This window comes from Protomyctophum parallelum, assembly GCF_964188405.1.
Source record: "Protomyctophum parallelum genome assembly, chromosome: 17".
In the NCBI taxonomy this organism is placed as follows: Eukaryota; Metazoa; Chordata; class Actinopteri; order Myctophiformes; family Myctophidae; genus Protomyctophum; species Protomyctophum parallelum.
Window position 1 is genome coordinate 40,684,143 of NC_139719.1, and position 21,991 is coordinate 40,706,133.

Here is a 21,991-nt window from a genome sequence, read left to right on the forward strand (position 1 = left end):
AAAGGGGGCTTCAGCCCCTGCCCTTTTACCCGTCTGTAAAACAACTGCCCTTTTACCCGTCTGTAAAACAACTGCCCTTTTACCCCGTCTGTAAAACAACTGCCCTTTTACCCCGTCTGTAAAACAACTGCCCTTTTACCCGTCTGTAAAACAACTGCCCTTTTACCCCGTCTGTAAAACAACTTCCCTTTTACCTGTCTGTAAAACAACTGCCCTTTTACCCCGTCTGTAAAACAACTGCCCTTTTACCCGTCTGTAAAACAACTGCCCTTTTACCCCGTCTGTAAAACAACTGCCCTTTTACCCGTCTGTAAAACAACTGCCCTTTTACCCCGTCTGTAAAACAACTGCCCTTTTACCCCGTCTGTAAAACAACTGCCCTTTTACCCCGTCTGTAAAACAACTGCCCTTTTACCCCGTCTGTAAAACAACTGCCCTTTTACCCCGTCTGTAAAACAACTGCCCTTTTACCCCGTCTGTAAAACAACTGCCCTTTTACCCCGTCTGTAAAACAACTGCCCTTTTACCCGTCTGTAAAACAACTGCCCTTTTACCACGTCTGTAAAACAACTGCCCTTTTACCCGTCTGTAAAACAACTGCGTCCTCTCCAGACCACGAATGAATGCAGCATTTACTATGGTGGAAGAAATGGAAATGCCACTGTTTTCCATGCCATGCCGGAATGAAGGCAGCATTCAGGAGAATGAACTTTGGAACAACAGCAGCATTTTGCGTTGAACTACCGGTAATTTGTTTATAAATCCATGTCGTTACACCACATCTCCACTATAGCTAAAGAGTGCAGGGTTCCGTTTCCGGTTGCCGTGATGCGCCCCCTGATCTACAAGCTCTCAACACGTCGCAGCGCGGTGCGTTGTGAGCTTGTAGATCTGCTATTTTCGCTATTTTTGTCCAAAAGTGCCCTCTTAACGGGATTTCAGCCCCTGCCTCTCTCTAACACCCCTCTGCACGAGAGCACACCTTGGCCTTTGCTCTGCTAGACGACGTCATCCTGAGTGGTGTGTGACCGTGTGTGTTGCCAGGTTCTATAAGTTCTATAGGTTGCCAGGTTCTATACTTGGAATCATTCATAATAGGATTAACTCCGTTAGCTCGTCCACTCTTTGGTCCGTTGACCCACTGCAGCTTCCTGTTGTCAAAGACTCTAAAGCTCATTACGCCACAGCGTCTTGAGCTTTGAGGAGCATCCTATTAGCCCAATTTCCGCCAGCATTAATTAATCCCTCGATAGCGTATTGCTGTTGTTCTTGTTGTTGTCGTTGTCTCGGTCGGTGGTGGAAGTATCACTGCGCCTGCTACATACAGCCCGTTGAAAACCCTTGTTTTCACCAGAAACGCCCCCCTCAATGTCGTTTTTCTTAGATACAGGGCTTTGAATGCAGGGCTTTAGAATGGAAGATCATTCATCATACATCATGCTGATGTACGATGATAAGAGCGCCCCTCACTTCACACGGGCGTGATTTCTTTGTAAACAAGTCATATTTTTATGGCCCTTTGTCATAGATGCTTTACTCATAAGTTCAATTGATAGAAGACATCCTGAAATAAGGGTATAGGTGTTTAGATTTGATCTCATCTAGCCTTCCTTCCACTCCCAGGACAACTTAAAGTGAAAAGTGTCTCATCTTACCCTGCTCTCCCCTATGTACAACACATGAGCTTTATTATTATATAATAGCTGATCTACAAGCTCACAATGTGTTGCGATGCAACACACTGTGGGCTTGTAGATCTGCTACTTTCAAAAGATTCGTACTATAAAGTTTTGAAAACTTGAAATGGAACAAATTCTGCACAATGAGTATTTCTACTGTTGGTACTTTAAGTACATTTTGAAGCCGATACTTTTGTACTTTTACTTAAGAACATTTTGAATTTACTTTTACTTGAAATGTTTCTATGTTGCAGAATTGATACTTTTACTTAAGTAAAACATGAGTAATTTTTACACCACTGCCGATTTCCACAGTTCGACTGAACTGACACTATATTAACCCATTTTGGGCGGGAACCCCTTTTGGTGTTTTAACTAAGCATTATGTTATACTTTAGCTATTGAAAAATAGCAGACCTACAAGCTCGTAGCGCGCCACCGAGTGGCGCGCTACGAGCTTGTAGGTCTGCTATTTTTGAAAAATCGTAAAAATGCGGCACACATCTTTGAATATATATTCTTTCAGAGCGAATTTTTTTTAAATTTTTAGGTCAGGCCTTAATTGCTCCAGGTTGAGAACTTGCGACATGCATTGCTGTTATTCTGAGGTATACATACAGTATACGACACATATACTGTACACACACCATATACAGTACATGCATTTCAGAAGGCTTATCTGAGTGGTAGAGAGATATCTCCACACTGACTCTTATCTGATAAGGTAATTTAGATAAGGGATATGTTGTGGCCCAATTCACAGTAGACTTTAAACATAATGTGTCTTTACTACAGGTCAGCTGATTAATTAACAACCACTTTCAGCCTGCTGTCCCTAATGTGGACTTTCACTGGACTATTTCAAATACAATGCATATAGCCAAACATACACAAACAGTATATATCACATTAATGTAATGTTCCAGAAAGTTCTATATCAATTATGATCATTTATTTGATGACAGATTAAACGTGCTGTAAAGGCTTGTATCTGAACGTCAGATTAAAACCCACTATTCCCTATGAGCCCTAGCTCACGCACGCACGCACGCACACACATTGTGTGGAATAATCACACTTGTGTGAAGTGAGGGGCGCTCTTATAATCATCATTATCATCAATCATCAATCATCATTTTTGAGGGGCTAGCGCCCCTCAAAAATATGTTTCCTTGTGAGCTGTTGAGGTATGCATGACAATCACCACATTGTTGCAGACCTGATCAATCATCAATTTCACCTTATGTACACTAGAGCGGTTGGGCACTGGCCTACTTGGAACGATGCAAGTTGGAAAATAAATGCATGCCCCACCAGATATTATGTCTGTGTCCATTTTATGCCCATATATGGAGTTCTTTGTCAGGCATGCCCAAATATGGAGTCTTTGCCGAAGTCAGAATGATGTATAGAACAGGTCAGCTCCATATATGGACACTGGGGCATGCAGGGACCCTCATGTCCAGAGCCCGGGCAGAGGCATTTTTGGGGCGGTTCTGGACAACCGTGGGTCCGACCGACTCGACACCGGCACTCCCTGTGGTGGTGTGGAACGCGGTGTGTTCCATTCATGGTTTGATTTGTAAAAATACATGTACAAATGTACTACATTTTTACAAATCTAACCATCTAATGTACACTCCTCCCAGGGTGTAACAATGGACCCTTTCGAGTCCATTTTACACTCAGAATTCCACAAACACGACAGATTTGACTGCATCAGGTGTACAGAAAAATAATCGATTGACATGACACCTACACCCGGGACCAGAATACGGTATCTCCTGGAGAGAGAGAGAGAGAGAGAGAGAGAGAGAGAGAGAGAGAGAGAGAGAGAGAGAGAGAGAGAGAGAGAGAGAGAGAGGTGTCTTTCACCCTCTGTCTTTATCTTTACTGCCTGTCATAACAAGAGAAGGATTACATGTCTGACTGTTGCCCCGTTTGCCCAGACCTTATTGACATGTGGGCGCGCTATAAAAGAGACTATCTAAGTGAGCATATCTTTCACTAACCCATCAGCTCTGACGCTATAGTACAGTACAGTGGTACAGTGGTTTGTTCTAACCCATCAGCTCTACAGACTGTAGGTAGTCTAGTTGTGTTGCCGTGGTGGTCATAGCACTACAGACTGTAGGTAGTCTAGTTGTGTTGCCGTGGTGGTCATCATGTGGTGGCACTGGCTGCTGGTGTTGGTTCTGTGGCTGGCGGTGTGGGCCGGGGGGTCCTACTGGTACCTGTTCGGGAAGCCCAGCCCATTCTCGTTGGAGTCGGTGCGGCCGCCGGGCCCTCGCGAGCTGGACCAGAGGAAGAGGGACAAAGTCATCAAGAACGGTCGGTAACACAAAAGCAACGATATTTTTGGGGGCTTTGGGGGGGGGGGGGAAGACACACGGTAACGTTTGTCGGGATTGGGATTGGGACTCACACGTGGCAAACTGTCATGCTGTATATGTACCGCTAAGCCAGCCCAGGCCAACTGTTTCTATATTCTAGGTCCGGACAGTGGATCTCAACCTGTGTGGGTCGAAATGATGACATTGAAGTGACAATTCTTAGACCATTTTAGTGACTCAAAGAAAAAAAGACCATTTACTGCATCAAAACCAAATCAACAAACTATACTATAAAGAAATCACACTCATGTTACTATGATTAGGTGATGTAATGAGGATGTAAAACAAACAGTGTCAAAACAAACTTTAATGTTTGTGTTGGGGACAAGATGAGTACATTTTCCCTTCATCGTCAATGGTGTTTTTAAAACAAACATTGAACTAAAAACAAACACTAAACCTGTAAAACGTTCAAACATTGGCTGAATTGGTAAATGACATAAGAAATAAAACAAAACAAATGAAAATAGCCAATCTACAACCTCGATAACACCGATAATTGCGAGCTTGTAGATCTGCTATTTTCACAACATTTGTCAACAGAGACAAACTAATAGCGCTTTTCCAAGTGCTCAAAGCTCTTTATATTACGGTTCATTCATTGATTGAAATATTGATTGAAATATGTATTAACAGTTTGCAGAATTACAGACTAGTACATTTCAAGCACAAACTCAATACAAAGACTGTTAACTGTGAGTGGACGACCCAATTAAGCATTACACTCGTTTACAAGAGGGTCCACCATGTTCAATTCATCAAAACATTTAGAGACGTACAAATAGACACTTCTATATAGTCAAAGAACAGAACAGGAATTCATCATAAAGGAGATGAAAAGGGAAAAGAAACATATACAGTGAGGGAGGTGAAACACCTCACTTCCCTACATTCACATACCAATGGTGGCGAGCTACCATGCGAGGCACCAACCAACTGTATTTAACTGTAACTGTATTTAAAAGTTGCCCACCCCTGAGTTAGACCAAGCACAACCATCGAGCTGAATGTACAGTCTAAAAATCAGTTTTACAGTGACAGGATGAGAGTGGACGTACCTGTGTATATGAGTGCTGGGCTAAAGAAACTTCTAGCATATGATGCATTTTCTCCTTAGTATACCATATGAAATCAGTATTTTTCTGTTCTGTTGCCAGAGTTTTTGCTTGATTTGCTAAATGCAACAAAAATAAAAAAACATTGTAAATGGTGACAGTGTCACAGACCTATAGTAGACAGGCCTTGATTTGATGTATTGGTGAAATGAGTAACCACATATATAGGTATACACATGCATGTTTTTAACTGGTGTGCACTGTACATTTTCTGAACAGATTAAATTAAAATGTCTGAACAGATTTAAGGATGCGACAGTGACAGGAGGCCAGGGCACCAAAATGTGGTGATTTGATTGGATAATGGGGGCACGCCTTTACTATAACTTATGAACTATACACTTTTGTGTGTTTATGTTCACATGACCTGATGAAGATCAAATACGTAGATGGAAACGTTGTCAGAGTTTTTGTACCCGTGGTGTCCCGGGCTCTATATATATTTTTTTAATTTTGATGTCAGGTCTAAATTGGTTTTAATAATGATGTGGCTGTGCAGTTTCATAACAGTGTTTAATCATTTTAAACACGTACATGCACACACACACACACACGCGCGCACGCACGCACGCACGCACGCACGCACGCACGCACACACACACTTCACTTGGAAACCACTTCTTTGAATCAAAGGAATCTCTGAAATGATGTCAAGCTGCCCTGACAGCCTGACATAGACTCTTTATGATACGACAACATAACGTTCGTGTCGGGCGGAAACCTCACATGTCAAAAACCATTCCTTTTATTATTATCATGGTGTGGCGTGTTGTGATCTCGTTATAGATCAGCTATTTTCACAGCTTGTGTGATGATGACGTATGGAATTCATTTTCGGGGGGGAAGAAATACTTAACACATAACAAGTTTGAAACATATGGAGATAAGAGGTTTCTGCCCGTCATCCAGCGATAGATATTAAAGCATGCACCAGTGACTGTACTAAGGACTGTTATCTTTCATGTGTGCAGCTTATCTTAATTAAATTATGACCGGGAGAGACCCTAATCTGCTCTTTATCACCCGGTTGGAAAACAATGTTCAAGAACCGTGCGTTTTACAAGCGACACGCTCAGGCGAATATGCAACCTTCAGACTATAATCTTATCAACCGCTAAATTGTATAACACTTTAACTTAAACATTTAGCAATTCCTCAGGTTACATCGAGACAAGTTTGGGCCCTGTTAAAGGAGAATTCCATGCTAGAATGCTTTCTTATCTTTCTTACCTTTCTTTGTAGTTGTTACGTCCCCACCAAAGAGGTCCAGGTGTTTTTTTGTGCAAAAACTCCTTATTGGCTATTTTCCCTACCATAAGCCCTCAATGAATTGCATTGCATTGAATGGGGCTTTGCACAAAATAACACCTGGACCTCTTTGGTGGGGACATAACAACTACAAAGAAAGGTAAGAAAGCCTTTTAGTATGGAATTCTCCTTTAATGCATTGTGAGCTTTCAGATCTGCTATGGAGGGAAATTATAATGTTTTGAAACCTTTTGCCTTTGATGACATGCCCAATTAAATTAAACTATTTAATGACCACAATAAGATGACCTACTCGAGTCTTGTATACCTCTTCAATTGTGTAGGCCTACTTGTGTATAGCTACACAAAGTTGGTGGATACTTGTATTTTTTGGTTTAATTTAGTTTATAGGCCATTTATTTCCAGCACTACTGCATTCTACATTTGTCACACTTGCCTAGTGTGGGTAGTATGAAAACCGGGAAAATATATAGAAAATATCTCTCTGTGCGTGCGTGTGTGCGTGCGTGCGTGCGTGCGTGCGTGTGTGTGCGTCCACATGCAGGTTTCAACGTGGACAAGGTGCCCAAGAACCTGTAGAAGTCATAAATGATCTCTCTCTCTGTGTGTGTGTGCGTGCGTGCATGCGTCCACATGCAGGTTTCAACGTGGACAAGGTGCCCAAGAACCTGGACGTCATCGTGATCGGCAGCGGCATCGGAGGCCTGACGGCCGCGGCAACGCTGGCCAAGGCCGGGAAGAAGGTCCTTCTGCTGGAGCAGCACGAGCAGGCTGGAGGATGCTGTCACACCTTCATCAGCCAGGGCTTTGAGTTCGACGTGGGTAAGAAACACACCTTCATCAGTCAGGGCTTTGAGTTCGATGTGGGTAAGAAACACACCTTCATCAGCCAGGGCTTCGAGTTCGATGTGGGTAAGAAACACACCTTCATCAGCCAGGGCTTTGAGTTCGATGTGGGTAAGAAACACACCTTCATCAGCCAGGGCTTCGAGTTCGACGTGGGTAAGAAACACACCTTCATCAGCCAGGGCTTCGAGTTCGATGTGGGTAAGAAACACACCTTCATCAGCCAGGGCTTTGAGTTCGACGTGGGTAAGAAACACACCTTCATCAGCCAGGGCTTTGAGTTCGACGTGGGTAAGAAACACACCTTCATCAGACAGGGCTTTGAGTTTGACGTGGGTAAGAATATAACGATGCTGTCACACCTTCATCAGCCAGGGCTTCGAGTTCGACGTGGGTAAGTAATGAGGACGGGGTCACACCTTCATCAGCCAGGGCTTCGAGTTCGATGTGGGTAAGAAACACACCTTCATCAGCCAGGGCTTTGAGTTCGATGTGGGTCAGAAACACACCTTCATCAGCCAGGGCTTTGAGTTCGACGTGGGTAAGAAACACACCTTCATCAGCCAGGGCTTTGAGTTCGATGTGGGTAAGAAACACACCTTCATCAGCCAGGGCTTTGAGTTCGACGTGGGTAAGAAACACACCTTCATCAGCCAGGGCTTTGAGTTCGACGTGGGTAAGAATATAACGATGCTGTCACACCTTCATCAGCCAGGGCTTTGAGTTCGACGTGGGTAAGAAATGAGGACGGGGTCACACCTTCATAGAGAAGGGCTTCGAGTTCGACGTGGTTCGATGATTTTTTCAAATGAGGGTCCGATGGTGACGTGAAAAGGTTTGGAAACCACTGCCCTATAGGGGGGTCCCCCGGACTGCCCTGTCGAAGACCCCTGCAGTTATGTTCTTTGTTTTTTTTAAATGTATTTACGTTCCTTCTCGTCATCATTCATTCATTCATTCATTCATTCATCATCACGCAGGGCTTCACTACATCGGCCAGGTCCACGAGAACAGCCTGCTCCGCATCGCCTTCGACCAGATCAGCGAGGGCCAGCTGGAGTTCGCAGAGCTGGACCAGCACTTTGACACCATCCTGATCGGCACGGGCGACGAGAAGAGGGAGTACACCATCTTCACCGGCAAGACCCAGATGGAGCAGCACCTCAAGAAGCAGTTCCCCGACGACACCGCCGCCATCGAGACCTTCTTCAAGATCATGAAGGTATTTAACCCATTTTGGACAAAAAAATAAGGCTTCTAAATCCTAATTTTTTTCTGAAAAACCTATAATGTTTCTATGTCAGTGGTGATCAACCTTTTACATGTCAAGGACCCCCAGAATTATCTCTATTGGGCCACACAGACCCCCATCTCAAAATATGTAGTTCCAGGGACCCCCCAGAAGCAAATATTTTAGTTAAAAATCTTCACTCTGAAATATATATTCAATGATTTGCGCCACATTTTAACGATTTTTCAAAAATAGCAGATCTACAAGCTCGTAGCGCGCCACTCGGTGGTGCGCTATGAGCTTGTAGATCTGCTATTTTTCAATAGCCAAATTATAACATAATGTTTAAAACACCAAAAGGGGTTCCCGCCCAAAATGGTTTAATACAGTAGATACAGTCGGTATAGTCCCATGGGGACGTGCACACATAGACACCAAAGGGGGCTTCAGCCCCTGCCCTTTTACCCGTCTGTAAAACAAGTGCCCTTTCCAGACCACACTTTATACTGTGGTGTATTAATTTTCCACACCACATTAACCGATTAAACTACTAGACTAGAGAGGAAAAGACTGAAAAGAGCTTCTCTAAACTAAATAGCAAACTGTAGAAGAGTACCAAGGCAACAAAGCCTCAAACGATCGGATGAAGAAAACCAGGCAGAGAGGTGAACTGAAGATCCATGGAGTTGTATTTATTGAAGACGAAGACCAAGACAGCAGAGCTTCCCCGTGGGCCATGCTGCCCACGGGAGCACACACAACAGACTGACCGTCGTCAGCCTGCCAAGCAAGACTCCCTAAAACAGGGGTGTCAAACTGGTGATCCGCGGGCCGCATGCGGCTCGCGACGTCGTCTTATGCGGCCCGCCTGCCTCAAGCAATAATAGCTAAATATAGGCTAATAAGTAAGGCTGCATGATATATCGAACATGTACCTTCATCAGAGTGGAGAATATAAGTATAAATCAAGTTGAGCAAAGCCACTCTTCTCTGCCCCTCTCTCTAACAGACACAGTTAACGATCGCTTGTTAAGTGCCTGCCAGACAGACAATCAGATGAAATGAAGGCAGGTGTAAAACATTGCATTTACAGACATTTTATACAGTTCACATCAAACAGTTGAGTTCTGTGGGGGGTTGTGATTTTACATAGTCTGAAACTTAACCAAGTGGTCTTCTCGTTTGAAACAATAGTATGCTAAATGTCTCCCACACCTGGCAGAGCCAGGTTACTTGACTATATGCGTGATTGCTTTCAGACTTGCAGTCAGACAGACTCCAACATTTGTTCACAGACATGTATGTAGGCTATAGAATTATTGCCCAGATACGACAATACTATGCAAATGCCACTCCTTTCCATGCCATGCCGGAATTGGGCAGCATTCAGGAGAATAGCTTTTTCCTGAAGCTATTCTTCCTGAACTTGAACACAGCATTTTGCATCAAATTTGTTTAGAAATCCATTTCGTTACACCGCATTGCCACTAGCTACAGAGTGCTGGGTTGCACCCCGAAAATAGCTGATCTACAAGCTCTCAACGCTATGTCATTGTTTACATGAACAATGACCAATAAACCGACATGACCGTCAGCAAACAATGATCAAATGAATACACTCCAGATCACATAATAAGTACAATAACATTGTACATAAGATTGTTCAAAATTGCATTTTTGTGGGGATAGAAAATACACAGGGAAGCTCAAAAAACACAAAAAAAGTAGGAAAAAGTTGAATTTTATGTTATAGGTTATAAAGGATTCTCAAAAATGTCAACTTTAGAGTGGATTTCCTGAGAGTCCCTGTGTTTGTTTTCCCAACAGGTGTCGGCCAAGAAGACTCACTACCTGTTTGTTTTCCCAACAGGTGTCGGCCAAGAAGACTCACTACCTGGTTGTTTGTTTTCCCAACAGGTGTCGGCCAAGAAGACTCACTACCTGGTTGTTTGTTTTCCCAACAGGTGTCAGCCAAGAAGACTCACTACCTGGTTGTTTGTTTTCCCAACAGGTGTCGGCCAAGAAGACTCACTACCTGTCTGTTTTCCCAACAGGTGTCAGCCAAGAAGACTCACTACCTGGTTGTTTGTTTTCCCAACAGGTGTCGGCCAAGAAGACTCACTACCGGTTTGTTTTCCCAAGAGGTGTCGGCCAAGAAGACTCACTACCTGTTTGTTTCCCCAACAGGTGTCGGCCAAGAAGACTCACTACCTGTTTGTTTCCCCAACAGGTGTCGGCCAAGAAGACTCACTACCTGTTTGTTTCCCCAACAGGTGTCGGCCAAGAAGACTCACTACCTGTTTGTTTCCCCAACAGGTGTCGGCCAAGAAGACTCACTACCTGTTTGTTTTCCCAACAGGTGTCGGCCAAGAAGACTCACTACCTGTTTGTTTTCCCAACAGGTGTCGGCCAAGAAGACTCACTACCTGTTTGTTTTCCCAACAGGTGTCGGCCAAGAAGACTCACTACCTGTTTGTTTTCCCAACAGGTGTCGGCCAAGAAGACTCACTACCTGTTTGTTTTCCCAACAGGTGTCGGCCAAGAAGACTCACTACCTGGTTGTTTGTTTTCCCAACAGGTGTCGGCCAAGAAGACTCACTACCTGTTCGTTTTCCCAACAGATGTCGGCCAAGAAGACTCACTACCTGTTTGTTTTCCCAACAGGTGTCGGCCAAGAAGACTCACTACCTGTTTGTTTCCCCAACAGGTGTCGGCCAAGAAGACTCACTACCTGTTTGTTTCCCCAACAGGTGTCGGCCAAGAAGACTCACTACCTGTTTGTTTTCCCAACAGGTGTCGGCCAAGAAGACTCACTACCTGTTTGTTTTCCCAACAGGTGTCGGCCAAGAAGACTCACTACCTGTTTGTTTTCCCAACAGGTGTCGGCCAAGAAGACTCACTACCTGGTTGTTTGTTTTCCCAACAGGTGTCGGCCAAGAAGACTCACTACCTGTTCGTTTTCCCAACAGATGTCGGCCAAGAAGACTCACTACCTGTTTGTTTTCCCAACAGGTGTCGGCCAAGAAGACTCACTACCTGGTTGTTTGTTTTCCCAACAGGTGTCGGCCAAGAAGACTCACTACCTGTTCGTTTTCCCAACAGATGTCGGCCAAGAAGACTCACTACCTGTTTGTTTCCCCAACAGGTGTCGGCCAAGAAGACTCACTACCTGGTTGTTTGTTTTCCCAACAGGTGTCGGCCAAGAAGACTCACTACCTGTTCGTTTTCCCAACAGATGTCGGCCAAGAAGACTCACTACCTGTTTGTTTTCCCAACAGGTGTCGGCCAAGAAGACTCACTACCTGTCTGTTTTCCCAACAGGTGTCGGCCAAGAAGACTCACTACCTGTTTGTTTTCCCAACAGGTGTCGGCCAAGAAGACTCACTACCTGTCTGTTTTCCCAACAGGTGTCGGCCAAGAAGACTCACTACCTGTTTGTTTTCCCAACAGGTGTCGGCCAAGAAGACTCACTACCCTGTGTTTGTTTCCCCAACAGGTGTCGGCCAAGAAGACTCACTACCTGGCCACCCTGAAGCTGATCCCACGCTGGGTCTCTCTGTTCCTGCTCAAGACTCGCATCGCACACCTGATGTCGCCCATCTTCACCCTCACTGGGACGTGTGCCACCACGCTGGTGGACACCCTGACCTCCAACAAGGACCTCCACGTCATCTTCTCCTACCTGTTCTATGGTCAGTTCTCCTCATACAGTATGAACACGTTAGCTCTGGTCCATATAGCTCTAATGTGTTGCTACTGTATATTACTCTCGACTTCCGCCACTCGCATGAATGCAGACCAGCCTCTCGTCTTTTTGCTACTCACCAAAACAAAGGCGGGTTGTGTTATTAGAAAGCCTATACTTTCCTTAGTGGGAGCACTCTGAGCCCCCCCACCACACGTATAAACCAGAGATGACTACAAAACAATGACATACAACATATGACGAAACGATATCATCCGCTCCCGACCAGATCACACAGCGATTTAGTAACACAGACCAGGCTTTCCTCCGAGGTGGAAAGCCTGCTGACAGTGGCCATACAAATGAATGACCAGAGGCACAGAAGCAAAAGCAGCTGAGGCACAGATCTCCCGCATTCCCCCTAGCCCTGGTCCAAGGCTTACAGCGAGCATCTCTCTGACGCCTTGTGGAAGTACCTTCCACAGCCCTCTGGTCATATTTCCACTCCCGTGCGCTGTTTTTCTAATACCAGCAAATAAACAAAACGACGAAACCACTCACCGAAACAAAGCCTGCTAGACCTTAAGGTAAAAGTCTATTCTCGAACCTGGGAAGCATCTCAGGTCCCCAGTTTCTCTCTAAAATGCACTTTGTGCCATTTTAATAACGCAATGTACCCTGAATCTAACTACGGTAACGCTATCCTACACTCGCGAACCACCAGGATCACATTACTGGCGGTTCGCGAGTGTAGGATAGAGTTACTGCAGTTAAATTCAGGGTACATTGCGTTATTAAAATGGCAAAAAAGTACATTTTAGAGAGAAACTGGGGACCTGAGACGCTTCCCAGCTTCGAGAATAGATTTTTACCAAGGTCTAGCAGGCTTTGTTTCGGTGAGTGGTTACGTCGTTTTGTTTATTTGCTGGTATTAGAAAAACAGCGCATGGGAGTGGAAATATGACCAGAGGGCTGTGGAAGGTACTTCCACAAGGCGTCAGAGAGATGCTCGCTGTAAGCCTTGGACCAGGGCTACATTACCCCCAGTCTGTAAGCCTTGGACCAGGGCTACATTACCCCCAGGCAGGCTCGCTGTAAGCCTTATTGGACCAGGGCTACATTACCCCCAGGCAGGCTCGCTGTAAGCCTTATTGGACCAGGGCTACATTACCCCCAGGCAGGCTCGCTGTAAGCCTTATTGGACCAGGGCTACATTACCCCCAGGCAGGCTCGCTGTAAGCCTTATTGGACCAGGGCTACATTACCCCCAGGCAGGCTCGCTGTAAGCCTTATTGGACCAGGGCTACATTACCCCCAGGCAGGCTCGCTGTAAGCCTTATTGGACCAGGGCTACATTACCCCCAGGCAGGCTCGCTGTAAGCCTTATTGGACCAGGGCTACATTACCCCCAGGCAGGCTCGCTGTAAGCCTTATTGGACCAGGGCTATACATTACCCCCAGGCAGGCTCGCTGTAAGCCTTATTGGACCAGGGCTACATTACCCCCAGGCAGGCTCGCTGTAAGCCTTATTGGACCAGGGCTTACATTACCCCCAGGCAGGCTCGCTGTAAGCCTTATTGGACCAGGGCTACATTACCCCCAGGCAGGCAAATGATGTGAATACCGATATTAGCGTTCTGTGACCGTCTACTTCCAGGTGTGCCGCCAAAGGACTCCAGCATCGTCATCAACGCCCTGCTGATCCATCACTACAAGCGCGGCGCCTACTATCCCAAAGGGGGCGCCAGCGAGATCGCCTACCACATCATCCGTACCATCCAGAACAACGGAGGCACCTGCCTGGTCCGGGCCCCGGTCACCAAGATCCTGGTCAACGACCAGAACACAGCCTACGGTAAGCTGCCTGGTCAGGGCCCCGGTCACCAAGATCCTGGTCAACGACCAGAACACAGCCTACGGTAAGCTGCCTGGTCAGGGCCCCGGTCACCAAGATCCTGGTCAACGACCAGAACACAGCCTACGGTAAGCTGCCTGGTCAGGGCCCCGGTCACCAAGATCCTGGTCAACGACCAGAACACAGCCTACGGTAAGCTGCCTGGTCAGGGCCCCGGTCACCAAGATCCTGGTCAACGACCAGAACACAGCCTACGGTAAGCTGACTGGTCAGGGCCCCGGTCACCAAGATCCTGGTCAACGACCAGAACACAGTCTATATGGTAAGCACTGACTCCAGGTCAGTCATTACTCAATGACCAGAACACAGTCTATATGGTAAGCACTGACTCCAGGTCAGTCATTACTCAATGACCAGAACACAGCCTACGGTAAGCACTGACTCCAGGTCAGTCAGTATACTCAATGACCACAACACAACCACAACACAGCCAGGACTGACTCCAGGTCAGTCATTAGAGTCTGCTATTAACAACACAAGATAAAATTCATTTTATTTCATTTTTTTATATTATTTAATTATATTATTCCCTGGTATCGGTATTCAGTATCGGCCAAACACAGAGATGGTGGTATCGGGAACGAATCCGATCCCGATACCACCCCTAGTTATGAAGGTGTGTGTTGTGTGTTAACCCATTCTCAAACACCAAAATGGGTTCCCCGTTCAGAATGGGTTAAGGTGTGTGTTTTTATGAAGGTGTGTGTTGTGTGTTAAGGTGTGTGTTGTTCTGAAGGTGTGTGTTGTGTGTTAAGGTGTGTGTTGTGTGTTAAGGTGTGTGTTGTGTGTTATGGTGTGTGTTGTTATGAAGGCGTGTGTTGTGTGTTAAGGTGTGTGTTGTTATGAAGGTGTGTGTTGTTCTGAAGGTGTGTGTTGTTCTGAAGGTGTGTGTTTTTATGAAGGTGTGTGTTGTTATGAAGGCGTGTGTTGTGTCTCTGAAGGTGTGTGTTGTTCTGAAGGTGTGTGTTTTTATGAAGGTGTGTGTTGTTCTGAAGGCGTGTGTTGTGTCTCTGAAGGTGTGTGTTGTTCTGAAGGTGTGTGTTTTTATGAAGGTGTGTGTTGTGTGTTAAGGTGTGTGTTGTTCTGAAGGCATGTGTTGTGTCTCTGAAGGTGTGTTGTGTGTTAAGGTGTGTGTTGTTCTGAAGGCGTGTGTTGTGTCTCTGAAGGTGTGACGGTGAGGAAGGGCCTCTCAGAGGAGGTGGAGATTCACGCTCCCGTCGTCGTCTCCAACTGTGGCCTCTTCACCACCTTCCAGAAACTGGTCCCTCCTCACGTCAGAACAAAGCCAGGTACACTGTACTAATACTAATACTCCTCACGTCACCACAAAGCCAGGTACACTGTACTAATACTAATACTCCTCACATCACCACAAAGCCAGGTACACTGTACTAATACTAATACTCCTCACGTCACCACAAAGCCAGGTACACTGAACTAGTACTAATACTCCTCACGTCACCACAAAGCCAGGTACACTGTACTAATACTAATACTCCCTCACGTCACCACAAAGCCAGGTACACTGTACTAATACTAATACTCCTCACGTCACCACAAAACCAGGTACACTGTACTAATACTAATACTCCTCACGTCACCACAAAGCCAGGTACACTGTACTAATACTAATACTCCCTCACGTCACCACAAAGCCAGGTACACTGTACTAATACTAATACTCCTCACGTCACCACAAAACCAGGTACACTGTACTAATACTAATACTCCTCACGTCACCACAAAGCCAGGTACACTGTACTAATACTAATACTCCTCACGTCACCACAAAGCCAGGTACACTGTACTAATACTAATACTCCTCACGTCACCACAAAGCCAGGTACACTGTACTAATACTAATACTCCTCACGTCACAACAAAGCCAGGTACACTGTACTAATACTAATACTCCTCACGTCACCACAAAGCCAGGTACACTGTACTAATACTAATACTCCTCACGTCACCACAAAACCAGGTACACTGTACTAATACTAATACTCCTCACGTCACCACAAAGCCAGGTACACTGTACTAATACTAATACTCCTCACGTCACCACAAAGCCAGGTACACTGTACTAATACTAATACTCCTCACGTCACCACAAAGCCAGGTACACTGAACTAATACTAATACTCCTCACATCACCACAAAGCCAGGTACACTGTACTAATACTAATACTCCTCACGTCACCACCACAAAGCCAGGTACACTGTACTAATACTAATACTCCTCACGTCACATACAAGCCAGGTTTTACATTAGATTAGATTTAAATGTATTGTCACTGCACATAGTAGGCTAAACAAATACTTTTAATACTATGAAATGAAGAGTGGTGTCTAGCCAGAAGTGCAGTACAGTAATGCAGTAAATGAGAGAATACTGCAGGGGAAACAAAGTACAGTATGTACAGTAATGTATACAGGGTAATAAATAAATAGAATAAATAGTAATGAGTATATGATATGGGAGAACCAGGTACACTAATACTCCTCACGTCACATACAAACCAGGTCCACCCGGACATTTGGGGTGGGGAGCAAACTCAATGGGGAGCAAACTCCTCTTGCTCTCAGTTAAAACCCATTCTGACCTGAGATCAGATTCATACGAGGGTTCCACTGGACACACACTGGTCTGATTAACCCATTCTGACCTGAGATCAGATTCTAAAAATGTCAGTCGTTCTTCGATTTTTCAAAAATAGCAGACCTACAAGCTCGTATCGCGCCACCGAGTGGCGCGATACGAGCTTGTAGATCTGCTATTTTGAAATAGCTAAAGCATAACATGATGCTGACACCAAAATGGGTGCCCGGTCAGAATGGGTTAAGTGGGCCTTTTTTCCATATATGGAGTTGGGTTACCTGTATGTTCCGTAGGTGAATATGGTTAACTCAAAACAGCCAACTCCCAAGGAAATCCTGAAGGACAACTCCCGCTCCAATCAATTCACTCCTCAGCTCCAATTCTCCCTGGATTCCAGACGCAGTGGAGCTTGAAGTTAGTGAATGATATAGTTTGTTTAGGTAGTTTGCTCCAACTTGAGCCACTTCAAGGATACAATAAAATACTGGGTAAAGAATGTTGAGTAGAGTGCTGGACAACTGTCATGAAGTGCTGCTGCCAGCCTACAAACAAACTTCTTCCACCCTGATTCACACACCTGTGGCAATTATCATTGAGTGGTGATGGCTTTGTCAATGAAGTGAATGTGTTGCTGTCTCTCCCCAGACGTTCAGGCGAGGCTGGACATGATGAAGCACGGCAGGGGGTCCTTCCTGGTGTTCTCTGGGTTCGAGGGGACCCAGGAGGAGCTGGGCCTGGTGTCCACCAACTTCTGGCTCTTCAAGAACAACGACCTGGACAAGTCGTAAGTATATGGCCCCACACACAGGAAGAGTGGGAACCTTCCATGTTATGTATACGTTTTGGGTCTTAAACCCTGTAACACCCAGCGTTGTAATAATACAACATATTTTAATGAATGAATGATTTTTTTTTTTAATGTTATTTTTTCACCTAAACGTCATCATTGATGTTCATTGCAATGCCATTGATTGGTCATGATATTTACATATAAATACCCCCCCCCCCCCCACAGAGGCTGAAATTCACACAAATTAAAAATATCTGCACTCTTTTTAACCTATGACCTTTGACCTTTAACCCTGATAAAAATAAGTACAATAACTAATATACGTTTTTTTTGTGATTAGAATGTCTAGAACATGTTTTATTCATTATTGTGAAAGATATCCCCCAAATGTAAATTATTAATTTATTATTATTATTTTAATAATTATTATAAATGTGCATAAAATTTGCTTTTTACATAATTTCCTCTGATAAATCCTAGTAGTACAAAGTAGTGTTATGGTTGAAATCTCTTTTTTGCAAGTAGAAATTAATCCGGGTTTTACTGTGAAGTATACAGAATTACAGACGTGAACATGCACGCTACATATCATTATCAGACCTAAATGTACCCTTCAACTTACTGTTTACGCCCCTAAAATGGCTGGTTGGCTGGTTTTGTGGCAATTTGTAGCAATTGTAGAAATATTAGGCCGGCTTGTTGAATGTTCAAACATGTTTTAATCATGTGTACTTTACAACACTTGAAACCCGTTTATAAATATTAAATTATTTAACATTTTTTGGGGGGAAAATTGCCAATTTTAACATCAATGTAGCTACTCATCCCTTGGTGCTGACTCTTCGGTTTACCCACACGTGACACACTGACACTTTGTGCTGCTCTCAGTGGCCACACGGTGGCGCCAGTGTATAAGGTAACAGCAATTAAGAGCCATTTACACCCAGGCAGAGCAGTCTCTGCTGCTCGTTACCTCGGCTTGGAGAAGGACAATGAGTCATGCATGTAACATAATGTTGCCAGAAGAGAATGTTCTTACATTTATAAAGACAAAATCATATTTTTTTAATAATGACAATGTTATTATTGTGAACATCTTCTCTATTGAATGACCGTGAGGAGGAAACCCCTGTGTTTACAGGATGGACGACTACTTTGCTCTGAGCAAAGAGGAAGCGCCCGATAACATTCCCATGATGTTCATCACCATGCCTTCTGCAAAAGACCCCGAGTCCAAGATCAGACACCCAGGTACACGCACGCACACACGCACGCACACACGCCCACCTGACACTTGATTTTACTGTGTACTACTGTACTTCTACTAATTAATATGAAGAAGGCGGCGGAGACATCCTGGCAGACACAGACATGGTAAATGGTGCATTTATATAGCGCTTTTATCGGGTGCAGTACTTAGTTTAGACAGTTTTTGGTTTAGACTAGTCATTGGGTTAGACCAGTCATTAGTCCTACAACTACAACCTATCTCAAACCCTCACCCTAAACCTAACCTCCCACGGGGCAGCACACCTAAACCTAACCTTAACCCATGTCTAACCAATGACTAGTCTAAACCTAACCTCCCACGGGGCAGCACACCTAAACCTAACCTTAACCCATGTCTAACCAATGACTAGTCTAAACTAAGTATGCACCCCCTTTTATCCAAAACGCTTTGCATAGAATGTGCATTACATTCACCCATTCATACACGCTTTCATACATCGATGGCTGAGGAAACCACGCACGCACAGTCGCACACACGCACGCACACGCACACACACACACACACACACACACACACACACACACACACACACACACGAGATGAGATCAAATAAATGACCCAATAAAGCCATCACTGTAGGCTTACTACTATAGTGTATATTGATGGTCCTATGAAGAGAATGCGTGTGTGTGTGTGTGTGTGTGTGTGTGTGTGCGCGCGCCGCGCATTCCTGCATGTTTAGGGTCAAACTAATCCAACCTGGTGTTTTGTGTCCACAGGAAAGTCCTGCATGACCATCCTGACCATGGTGAACTACGAGTGGTTCTGTTTTGTGTTCCACAGGAAAGTCCTGCATGACCATCCTGACCATGGTGAACTACGAGTGGTTCTGTTTTGTGTCCACAGGAAAGTCCTGCATGACCATCCTGACCATGGTGAACTACGAGTGGTTCTGTTTTGTGTTCCACAGGAAAGTCCTGCATGACCATCCTGACCATGGTGAACTACGAGTGGTTCGAGGAGTGGACCGACAGCACGGTGCGTAAACGCGGCGACGAATACCACAGCTACAAGATGAGGTTCGCCAACAACGTCTTCAACTGGGCCTGCACCATATTCCCCAACATCAAAGACAAGGTCACTTATACTCTCTATCACATGAAAGCACAGTCCAGTCAATCCACTGTTATTTGATAGTAATAAGTCTTTAATTAATTTCTCTGTTAAACTCATCAATGAATGCCAGATGGATGGATGTGTTTATTATTTGTTTTACATTTCATTGCTAATAATTTGTCTTTTCAGTGCATGGCACTCTGTCTGTCTGTCTGTCTGTCTGTCTGTCTGTCCGTCTGTCTGTCTGTCTGAATGCGTGTGTGCGTCCACGGCTAATCTCGTAAACCTGACTGATCACTCAGCCCCACATTTCTGGCGTATAAAGAAGTAAATTCAAGAATATATACTTTGTTGAACTTTAAAGCCCAAACCACACCAAAGGTGTTGCATTGGTGTGGTTTAAAAGTGTTACATTTATATCCCAATAGTATATTTTTTGCTAGTGTAACACAGGTGTCCCGACTCCCCGTCCTCTCTCCTTCTGATTGTTTATAGATTGCCCCACATAGTGTCAGATAAGATCCAAGATCTTTCTTCTTGTCCTCAGCTGGTGTTCCAGGAAGTAGTCATGCCCCTCACCGACATGCACTACCTGTCTTATTTTATCAGGAGGTAGCCACGCCCCTCACCAACATGCACTACCTGTCTTATGTATTGATGTTTTATCTCGTCTTCAGCTGGTGTTCCAGGAGGTAGCCACGCCCCTCACCAACATGCACTACCTGTCTTATGTATTGATGTTTTATCTCGTCTTCAGCTGGTGTTCCAGGAGGTAGCCACGCCCCTCACCAACATGCACTACCTGTCTTATGTATTGATGTTTTATCTTGTCTTCAGCTGGTGTTCCAGGAAGTAGTCATGCCCCTCACCAACATGCACTACCTGTCTTATGTATTGATGTTTTATCTTGTCTTCAGCTGGTGTTCCAGGAGGTAGCCACGCCCCTCACCAACATGCACTACCTGTCTTATGTATTGATGTTTTATCTTGTCTTCAGCTGGTGTTCCAGGAGGTAGCCACGCCCCTCACCAACATGCACTACCTGTCTTATGTATTGATGTTTTATCTTGTCTTCAGCTGGTGTTCCAGGAAGTAGTCATGCCCCTCACCAACATGCACTACCTGTCTTATTTTATCAGGAGGTAGCCACGCCCCTCACCAACATGCACTACCTGTCTTATTTTATCAGGAGGTAGCCACGCCCCTCACCAACATGCACCACCTGTCTTATGTATTGATGTTTTATCTTGTCTTCAGCTGGTGTTCCAGGAGGTAGCCACGCCCCTCACCAACATGCACTACCTGGGAGCGCAGCGTGGAGCCATGTACTCTGCGGAACACAACCTGGACCGCTTCCAGGCTGAGGCCGTGGCCAAGAACAGATGTGACACTCCGGTGAAGGGCCTCTACATCTCTGGTAAGACCCTCCACCATGGCCGCTCTACAAGCTCACGACGCATCTCAGCGTGATGCGTTGTGAGCTTGCATAAAACTGGAGCCAGCATAAAACTGGATCTCTAAACCTAACCTTAACCTTAACGCACCCCTCACCAACCTTAATCCGCTCGTCTTAACGCACCCCTCACCAACCTTATGTCTAACCAATGCTATGTCTAACCAAAGGATGCCTCCCGTCTGGGTGTGTGTGTGTGTGTGTGTGTGTGTGTGTCCCAGGACAAGACGTGTTCAGCTGTGGGATAGCAGGAGCTCTGCACGGAGGTCTGCTGTGTGCCTCCACCGTGCTCGACCACATCGTCTACATAGACCTGCTCTTCCTCAAGAAGAAGCTCAAGAGGAGGAAGGCTCAGCAGCTGGCTCAGATGGCCAAGAAGAAGCTGCTGTGAGCGGAGGGGCAGCGATCGAGGCTGCCGGGCAGGCAGTGTTGATTTTGACAGCAAATTTAGATTTTTAGTTTTAGTCAATAGTCTTTTGAATAGTTCTCATTTAGTTTTAGTCACATTTAGTCACCTGGAGTGTTAGTCTCGTTTTAGTCGACTAAATCTACACTTGACAGTTGTCTAAAATGTATTGTGATGGGCCTTGATGCCGTCGTAATGACGTAATAATTTTCAGCATGCAACCAAATGTAAAATGACTTATTTATACTGGATCTCTTGTCCAC

General features: G+C 45.1%; 1 protein-coding gene across 1 annotated transcript; it reads left to right on the forward strand.

Annotated features, from left to right (window-relative positions):
- Positions 1-3,844: 3,844 nt before the first annotated feature.
- On the forward strand, positions 3,845-21,713 carry LOC310874767 (inactive all-trans-retinol 13,14-reductase; the record flags this gene model as incomplete). The annotated part of the gene is made up of 11 exons (XM_083787630.1): positions 3,845-4,010; positions 7,096-7,278; positions 8,283-8,524; positions 12,030-12,225; positions 13,876-14,073; positions 15,300-15,422; positions 17,378-17,516; positions 18,664-18,773; positions 19,724-19,890; positions 21,127-21,286; positions 21,544-21,713. 11 exons carry the CDS (start codon positions 3,845-3,847, stop codon positions 21,711-21,713), a joined length of 1,854 nt encoding a protein of 617 aa, XP_083643756.1.
- Positions 21,714-21,991: the final 278 nt, after the last annotated feature.